The 10,099-nt window shown below is 38.4% G+C and overlaps 1 protein-coding gene across 1 annotated transcript; it reads right to left on the bottom strand.

The window, feature by feature from the left end:
* Window positions 1-361: 361 nt before the first annotated feature.
* anapc4 (anaphase promoting complex subunit 4) lies at window positions 362-8,372 on the bottom strand. Its single transcript, XM_034582339.1, has 28 exons — window positions 8,099-8,372; window positions 6,823-6,938; window positions 6,632-6,737; window positions 6,405-6,537; window positions 6,235-6,309; window positions 6,121-6,147; window positions 5,984-6,028; window positions 5,805-5,889; window positions 5,287-5,394; window positions 5,006-5,176; window positions 4,867-4,931; window positions 4,670-4,712; window positions 4,416-4,492; window positions 3,835-3,935; window positions 3,686-3,737; window positions 3,534-3,589; window positions 3,345-3,391; window positions 3,202-3,258; window positions 3,030-3,086; window positions 2,845-2,938; window positions 2,621-2,718; window positions 2,158-2,219; window positions 2,025-2,060; window positions 1,833-1,934; window positions 1,675-1,752; window positions 1,389-1,538; window positions 931-1,054; window positions 362-712 (listed from the first exon to the last, which is right to left on the bottom strand). Exons 2-28 carry the CDS (start codon window positions 6,928-6,930, stop codon window positions 473-475), a joined length of 2,397 nt encoding a protein of 798 aa, XP_034438230.1. The 5' UTR covers window positions 6,931-6,938; window positions 8,099-8,372; the 3' UTR covers window positions 362-472.
* Between the last annotated feature and the right edge of the window lie 1,727 nt (window positions 8,373-10,099).

Genomic DNA, 10,099 nt, shown 5'->3' with positions numbered 1-10,099 from the left:
AAAACTAGAATTGTGATTGTGGTGACTGTGTATGACTCAGCAAACCAGTGCAGGATTCATGAGATCTCCTTGACCTTTGACCACGAAATTCTATTCACTGTCTGAGTCCAACTGAACCTTTGTATTAAATTTAAAGAAATTCCCTCACAGTTTTTCTGAGATGTTCCATTCACAAGACTAAAAAACGTGTTTATTAGGTAACAGTCATCTTTGAACACCAAATTCTAAGCAGTTCATTCTTGAAGAAATACTCTCAAGGTGTTCTTGAGATATCTTGTTCACAAGCATGGGATGGACTGACAATCTGAAAACATAACGCCTTCTGCCACTGCCTGAGCCATAATAAACAATCCAACAAATATAAACACAATCCTGTTTATTTTCTAATACAAACATATTTTTCAAAAAAACAAACAAAAACAAAAGATGGAGCCAAGTCCTTTGTTATATTGCTCCTTCCGGTGTCTCAGTCTCAAGAGAGTTCCAGGGCTTCTTCGGACTCCAGACGTTCCTCAGTTTTTTGAAACCCATCTCCTCCACCCTGTTTGGCTTCACCTTCAGCCTCCACTCTCTCCTCTCCCTGCCCCTCGCTGTTCATGGTAGTTTCCAGTCCATCCTGGTCGGCAGTGGCGTTCTGTGAATCGGCTCCCTCCTCATCCTCATCCTCTACATCCATCTCAAAAACACGAATGTGCCTCAGATTGGCACTCAGCTGCCAGGAAAGAATAAATAAATGTTATAAAAATGAAAGCAGTCCACTACATTCATTCACCATCATGACTCTGCTGTCAGAGAAGTTTGAGAGCACTGGAAATGGATCATCCGAACCCTAACCGAGTACAAATCATTCACACATAATATCCCACATTCTAATCCCCAGGGCAGGCACTAAAAATACACTGGAAAGTACTAGATATAAATGTGACTTACCACACAGGCTACTTTGCGGATTCCATTGACAGCTACAAATTGAGCCTTCATGCTCTCCAGTTCACGCCACTGATTCCCCAACACTAAGCCTTGACACGGGATGTTACTGCTCTGCTGATCCAACCTGACAACAAAGGTGACATAAGCAATGTTTTAAAGTTAGGCCCTGTCTCTGCTGTTTAGCTGCTAGATTATATATTTAGCAAGTGGGCAACATTCTATTACCTCCGCCATGGAGGTTTTCATCTGCGTTTGTTAGTCAGCAGGATTACACAAAAACTACTGGACATTTAACATTGCAAGATAGGTCGTTTTTCAATATTTTCTATGTTTACTATTGATTATTATAAATTAGTATTCTATTAAACTGAGAAACAACAGATGTACTTATTATTGTATTTTCAGAATGGTGAGAGTTAGGGAGATATCACTAATAACACACACAGACACACACACACCTCAGGTTCGGCTCCCAGCTGAACTCCGTCTCACAGCTCAGTGTGGAAGCAAGAGGCAGCTGAGCCAGGAAACGTCGACTGTTGTCTCCTTCTGCTCCTTGCAAGACTACAGTTAGCATCTCATCGTCATAGAAACGAGCATCTAGGCAGCTGTAAACAAAATGAGACCTTTAAAAAGAAAATCAAAGTACATTATGGCTGAAACATCTTCACCAGTCGAGGAGTTTGGTGGCATTTAGGTCTGTTTCACAAATTGAATGGTAAGAACGTCATGAGAGGAACTCACTGGGCTGCAGCGTTAGCATCATCCGCACTGTCAAGATGGTGGCTGAGGTCAATCGACATGACACTATTGGGAATATGTCTGCGCAAGGAAGACAAGTATCGTTGAAAACAGATAAATTACACACAAAGAGAAAAACACATGTAATGACAGAAATGTACCGGTTTGGGTCTGTTCCTTTCCGTAACAGGTAGAGCTTGCAGGGTGAAATATCTGGCATGCTGAAGACAACATAATGCATTTTGGCCTTCTTGTCGTTCCATCTGTAAAACAACAGAAAATCATTAATACAAACAGTTATTTTACAGTTTCAGATTATTGTCAAACTCTAGGATGTTTGTGTTTTTACGTACAAAGAGGGGAGTTCAAAAAGTCGTGGGGTGTTTGAGCTACAAAGACAAAGGACATGAACAAGTGAATACAACTTGACAATAACTGAGTCGTATTTCAAAATAATAGATTTTTAACAGAGACATCAGATCGTACCTCTCTGGGACAGTGTACAGTGGCAAAAGCAGAGCCTGTTTTACCGATTTCCCAATTACTTCCTAGATACGAACAAAGCAAAATGTCAAATGAAAGAATAATTTTTACTAAGCACCTCTAAAGAATACATGTAAATCGTCAGAAACACAAAAAGAAAGTTCAGTCATGTTTTATTCAATGAGAGAGAATTACCAAAACATTATATTTACTGGTCTTGACCAAAAAGCTGTGTTGTGTGTCAAAAGGATATACAAAATGCTGCAAAGTCTGTCTTAAAGCCTCATTTTAGATCCTGTAATTCCCTCAGAGATTGAACATAGCTGATCTCCTAAATGCTCATACGTCTAGTATAATGAAGAGGAGAGTTAACTGGGCCATGAATGTATCACGCCCTTGACCTTTTTAACTACATGCTTAATTCTGATGGTTAGAAAAAAAGAGATATGAATCAGTGAAAACTCACAGCAGGTTTCTGTAAACACTGTTCAATCACATTCTCCATCATCCTCTTGACAAAGTGCAAAGACTTTTGTGGATATGAAGGGAACAGCAACGGGCTCTCTAAACAAAACAGTCAAACATGTTATCTGTTAGTCATGAGGATTGCATTTTTGCCATATACATCCTTTTACCTTGTTCCAAAATGTAGAATCAAATTACACATTGTTTATTCACTATTTCTATTACCTTTCAGGTGCGTACTCTCCTGCAAAAACTTCAACCACTGGTTTCCCTTGTTGTTGGGCGGAGACACAAGGTCCTCATCCTCATCTTTCAGGTACTGTACATGTGCGTATGAAAGAGATACAGGAATTAAAGATGGCAGCTCCATTCAAAAATACTCAAAACAGCACAAAACAAAAACCACTTACCTGACCAACTCGTTCCACATTGAAGTACTTTCCTTTGCGATCAAACAGTTCTTCATTCTGTTACACCAGGGAGAAATTGAACTCAATGCTAACAACAAACTCAACAAGCAATGCTATAAATATAATACAAATGTATTTGATTGTCTGTATAGTGCTGTTATGCTGGTCTCACCTCACTGAAATGCTCAGACAGGAAGTCAGCAACGAAGGCGATGTCCTTCTGAGTCATCTAATGGATAAATCAACTTGTTAAAAATGTAAATCGACACGTTAAAAAATAAAAATCACAAATCTTTCTCTTGGAAACGTCCTCACCTTGTTAAGCTCTGGTGGAACATGCTCCTCGCACATTCTCAGCATAGCTGTGTAAAAAATGAACAAAAACAGTTTGAGCATAGATACAATAATTCATGGGTTATTACAAACTATTACATCGAATGCTGACAATGATATTTGTCTCTGTATCAAAATCCACAAGTCAAACTCTACAGACAAACTTCTTACCTACGTACAGCCACCGAAAAAAGGCTTTGAAGTTTTTCATACTCTTGTCAATCACCCTGAATTACATAATAAAAGCAGTGATTATACAGTAAGCAACATAAACATTATCAAAAGAACAAGATTAAAAAGGTTTCTGAAATCTTCTAACTCACTGCAGAAGTTCGTTGGCTTTCAGAGAGAAGGAACCCACTGCCGTGATCGCACCTGAAAACACAAATCACGCAATCACGCAATCACGCATGTGGCTCTGGATGGTAAAAAGCTGAATTTCTCTTCATGGTGCAGGTTAGAGATATGGTACCTTCTATAGCTGCTGAATCCAGACCGAGGGGCTCAAACTTCTGCTTCCATAGGGACATGCCTTTCACCTCACTGAGGTGATACAACAGAGCCTCAGAGCCACTGCAGTGAGTGAAAGGGAGGAAGAGGTTACATGAGAGACACTCAGGCTGCAGCAGCACTGAGGAATAGATCCGGACCGATTTATCAGCCAATAAGAGCCTTTCACAGCCATATGGGTATCTGCGTATATTTTTTGTGATATAACAACTTTTATTTTACACAACAAATGATTCAGAAAATATGTGCATTTACATAAGTCAAACTAGGTTATTTTCTAGTTTGTAGTTTTTTTATTTGAATTAAGTTCTATAAATTCTTATAATTTCATATTCATTTCGAATTTAGTTTATGGTTAAACTGAAAACTATAAAGCCTCAATTTTCTTTGTCATAATGGTTTGATAAAGACATCTCAGAAATTACCAATTTCTTTTAATAATATATACGTCGGCTGATATATTGGTATCAAATTAGCTTTTACGACCTTTGCATCAGTAAAAATCCATAGCTTCTACTGAGGAGAGAGAAAAGCTGAAAATACCTCTGCAGGTGGCTGATGACTAGCTTCTGGATGCTGGAGTAAGAGGACTCGATGGAATGGCCAAGCTTCTTTAGGCCCTATGAGGGAAATGGAAAAAATAAACAAATGAGGATTTTCAGCTTTACCACCAAATGCATCTGTGACACAACATCAGAAATTCTCTCTAAAAAAAAAAAAAAAAAAAAAAAAAAACATTAGGAGGAAACCTTAAGTTCCACCAGATGCGTGAATTGTACACAATTTCTTTCTCTCACCTTGACAGTCAGCTGGTTCATGAGAAGAGCCTGTAGTTCTGGGCTACAGGGATGCAGAGCGCAAATGTTGCATGAGTTTTTCATAGAGCTAAAACTTTTTTGCTTTAGAGTTGAATCATTCCAAGATATGGTGCCACCAGATAATTCATGACATCATAATACACAAATACTAACAGTAGAAATAGATCTTTTCTCACCTTGATTGTCCCCACAGCAAAAGCTCCAGAAACTCATCTTGAACCTGGGTGCTTGTATTTTTCTCCTTTAAAAATAGAAGACAAATTGTCGCATCTCTCTTAAGTTAACCAATTTGATCAACAACCTACGACTACTGACCTGGACAAACTTAGTGAGTCGAAGGTCCATCTGCATAAGGATGTCCTCCCAGGCTTCACACATACATGTGAGTGAGAGATGCAGGTACTGAAGGAGCGTGGAGATGTGGGTGAACTTGCGCGCCATCCTGGTGACTTCAGGCAGACAGTCGGACAACAACCCTGTGTCCAGCTGGAAGACAAATGTAAAATAAAAGGGCATGCAAGAGTGTAGATTAAGGCATGAAGAAAAAAAATACAGTTCACAGGAAATGGAAAATGAAGACACTTCATGCATATTACCTGAATGTAGCAGATCGTTGGGTTGTTCTCATCAGATCTGACCTCTGTGATGACAGAGAGAGACTTGAGATCACTGGACAGACTCAGGCTGCGACACATTCCGGATACCTATAAAGCACAAGTCAAATTTAAGATTTAATACACAATTTTAATATCATTCTAATCTAATATAGACTTTTTTTATTTTACAGGTACAATTCATCACTGTTTTCAGCTTCAGAATTATAATCTAAAACCTTTTATCCATTAAAACTGTTTTGTGAATTACGAACCTTTTGTGAAACTTTTGTGAAACATATGTTTATGTTTTTCAGACTAGTACGGATTCTACAATACAGTGATATTTAATGCTAAATTTTTATGTAAAGATGTTTAATCGTGTGATCAAACCATCACTGATGAGAAATATATTTACATTATATAATTATAATATAATATTAATAATAATTCATCAGTCTAATTTATCCAAGTCTTTCAGAGGATGTAAAAGACAACTCTTAAGAATGAGTGAGACTTACTCCAGTTAAAGTGGCAATCTTATACATCCCATAGGCATAAAGCTCCACGAAGCCATCTTCTCCCCCGAGAACAAGTACATTCAGTCTGCACAGAAACAAAATGGAGAAGTGAAATAATTATAAGACGCTAAAAAGGTAAAAAAAGTTTGTGTGCTAATTAAATATTAAGTTTAATGTACCTGACTTCTCCCAGAAGATTCATTATTTCATCTGACTTTTCTTCACTGTAACACAGATAAATAAAAACTCAGAAACAATCAAAACATACATTACATAACTAATATAGGATTGATATATCATCAAAATTCTGTCTCACCTGAAGATCTTTGATGTTGTGCTATAGCTGGCAAAACAAAAGTTGAAACATTCTATTTGGTCAACCCACGATTTGCTTTATTAAAATCTGACATGTAAATAATGCTACTGTTACCTCTTGGGGAGTGCTGGTAATTTGGGAAGAAAAAGTTTGGATTCATCTTCTGAATTGTAAAAGGAGCTGAGAGCACTGAAACACATAAAACAAAGACCAATAATTCACATTATTCTTGAAAATGAAAAGTCCTTTGTTCCTCTAGTTTGATCCCTTTGCCTTACACATACCTGCTCTCCTCCGTCACCTCCATCCAGTGCATGCAGGTCACAGGGTTCTGCATCGGAAACACATGTAGAATCTCTGCTTTCTCCACACCACACAGGACCACCTGCTTGGTGTCTCCGAGGCTGAAGGCCAATACTGAGGAGACATACGAGAGGATCAAAGTATAACAACCTCAAGATCACATCAATCCGCAATCCAAAAAGAAGCAATGTAAGTAGTCATTCCTTACTTTTGCCATCAGGTCTCCAGGCGAGAGCAGTGATCTCCTTCCCAGTATACTCACTGGGTGGTAAACTCCAAACACGCTGGAAACTGGCCAAACGATGCAGCAGCAACTATGGACAAATTGGAGCCATGAAATTAGAACCATAAAACTCAACATGAGAATAAATATTTTAGATTAAAATGAAAGTTGTTTACCTCTCCTGTTGTGTTGGCCAGAGCAATCAGGTCCCGTCTGGGAGACCAGGCCATACACAGAACAGGGTTAGGAAGCTGCTTCTCGCCCACTTGGCGGAAGGCAGGCATATTGTTAGCTGGAAAATGTGAAAAGTGTCAATAAATACATGAATAACAGACAGTAGCTTTCAGTTTCGATTATGACATGTTAATAGAAAGTTTACTTTAAGAAATTATCTTCTGTGACAATGTATCGCTGTGATTGGTGCCTGAGGAAGACAGGACTGTGGAGTATCTGTCGATACATGCACGTTTGCTTGTGAGTTTACACCGGAGTAGTACACCAGACATTTTGAATACTTTTGTTTATCTTGTGACTGAAACTATTAGTGAATTAATCAAGATATTTGGACAACCAGTTTATTGTCTGGAAAACATAAACTTTGAATACTTTGGGCTTTTAGACCGACTTTTTCAGACATAATTATTTATCTGGTATTTGAGAAATATGAATCACTGCCTAAAACTTGAACACCTCTCCTAGTACCAAAAGATCTGTCTAGGTCATGTAATTCTAAAATTACAGGGGAAAATAATAATTTCACTCTAAATTGTATAAACTCGACATGTCTGGACCATAAATGTGTCTAAATGTTTACATCATGCTCCAGACTTAAATTCCAGGTAAAATGAAGAAAATGTTGAAAATGCTTAATCACGCAATGTGATTTTGTTAAGTCCTTGACTCTACTTTTGAACCAGATCAACATCAAATGGATTATTTTCCTCTCTGGACAATGCCTCATCCCTCAACCAAGTTTAGTGCACATCTGTTTAGTTCGTTTTGCTCAATCCTGCAGACAAACACATATGAAAAGATAATTTGTTAAAACTGATGATGGAGGACACTATTGCTTTCATCTCACTGTTGATTTGTGGTGGGTGATATGAGACATATCCTGTTACTGAAACATTATACAATGATCCTGGAGATAACAGGTAGTAATGCACCCTTTCAGACGATTATCATGACATTATAGTAAATTAAATCCCAGAGGGTAAGTAGCCTCATGTCACCTTAAGTACTAGCTAACAGTCTGCTGTCTCCCTCAGGTCGCAGAACAAAAGCTGCACACATTGTCTTGCAGGAATACGAAGACATGCAAGTAGCCAGTTAAATAGTTGTAATAATAACAATGTGTTTATACAAGCTGTATAACGAACTAAACAACACAGCGCTGTAAAGCCAAGCTCACTGACGGTCCATGGTGATCAGCCCGGACTCCTTCTCACTTACTGGGTAGAGATGTCAGATGAGGAGCCTCAGTACCAGTGTTAGCTGCTCAGTTAGCAAACCGAGGAAGCTAATGTGGAGAGAAGCTAACGGCTACATTCACCGAGCTGGACGCCATTGACAGAGAGATAATAACCACAACACACTGTAAGGACATATAACGGGGACAAACACACGCGGGTATGTCCAGCAAAGTATTTAAGTTTTCTTCAGGATGTTTTCACAATTACGCGGACGGCGCCATGTTTATACCGTCGACCAATCACTGCTGAGCAACGGGAGTCGTGAGAGGACAAATCTGTTCAGGGGAGGAAACGCAATTCCTTAATACATTAGTCAAAGTGAGAGGATTGAACGAGGTTTTCTGAGGCGCTTCTCTACACCGATTATTAACTTTATGATGGTTTATTGTTCTGACAGTCAACATGTTGATCGCTGCTGGCGCTGCTGAACACTGGCGAAGCAGTAAGTGACAATGCAGCACTGTCCCACTGTGTATAAACCTACTCATTATAAAAGTGTTATTCTGAATATCCATCAATAGCCTTGTTAAATTCATGGTTTATCTCGAGTGTTTTCATCCAGTCATCCTGTAGTGGTCACAGTGCCACATGGTTTTCATAGAACTGCCAGACAAGCCAGTAGCCAGTCAGATTTACCTTTAGCCTCAGTTTACCCTCAAGTTCGGCCTGTATCATTTATTACAAGGCCAAAACACCTGATGATGCTAAGGGCACAACTGATGTTATGTCCCTTACATCCGCTTGTAGCCGCTAACACCTGCTAACATCTACTGGTAGTTGGTAACTTAAATTGTGCAGAAGACCTTTAAACTTACAAGGGATATCCAACATCTTGTCCTATATTCTAAAATGATATTTAAATCAGAATTTGACTGTTTACTACAAGTTTGCGGAATGCAAAGCTTTAAATTCTTCAAGTTCACTTTAATGCAAAAACATTCAAATACTCTCGGTAAGTACATTCAAACTACTATACTATAATGTTTGACTTAAAGTTTTATTCATGTATCATATAAATACTTATATTTCTTGTATTCATTAATTGTATGTAGTTGTTGACTGTATATAAATATGGACAACAAATCTCCACTTCCTTTCACTGCACAAAAATCAAGCCAAAATATCATTAGCATTAATTTAGCATGTACTTAGAATTTCTTGTCCCCCTCCCATCCACTAACATCGAGATCCAGTTGTTTTGGCTTCACTGTTGGGGAGCCGTCATGTCGTTCATCTTTATACACAGGGAGATGAGATACACAGAGGTGTATTTTCACATTGTAACCACCAGCACGGTCGTATTATAGACTCAACACATCGTAACAAACAGTCTTTCCAAATAGTGATGAAGATACACCCTCACTGTGACCTTTAAAGGTAATAAACACTCTACTCAAAGAGCATCAATGCAGGCAATCCAACTTCAAAATGAACAGATGCCTTGTTAGTGCATGGGCACATTTGGTGCATCAGACTGTCCATGTTGGATGCAAATCATACAGGGTATAATGTCAGGTTGTAGTGGTACAATATTTTTTTAATTAATTAATTTAGAAAGTTGGAAACTAGCCTTCACCATTGCATAACTTGATTGTTCCTCAGGTTAGTTTCTGTGCCTTTTAGCTAATGTGATTGTTTTAGTTAGCTTGTGTTTTGTGCTTGGTGTTTATCTGGTCTTGTACAATGGAAACTATCTAAATCCAAGAAAATGTTCTCCTTGGATGACAAACAATCCTTGTCCTTAATGACTCTGTTGGCATGATCATGAGCAAACAAACCAAATACTGGTTAAACCAGTGATAATAACATTTAAAGTACAGTACCTACTTTTGCTCTGAAGCATTTTTGCTAACAGTTAAAGAACATAAATGCTGCAGATTCAATATTCCATGAAATAGGTCTGTGCAGCGATACTGGTGTTTGCTAAACAACTGTTAATACGAAACATAAAACTCAGCTTCCTGGCCTTGGTGATTCACCA

This window comes from Hippoglossus hippoglossus, chromosome 4 (genome assembly GCF_009819705.1).
Source record: "Hippoglossus hippoglossus isolate fHipHip1 chromosome 4, fHipHip1.pri, whole genome shotgun sequence".
NCBI lineage: Eukaryota > Metazoa > Chordata > Actinopteri > Pleuronectiformes > Pleuronectidae > Hippoglossus > Hippoglossus hippoglossus.
The sequence above is the reverse complement of the archived record's forward strand: the minus strand, read 5'-3'. Positions and strand labels throughout refer to the sequence as shown.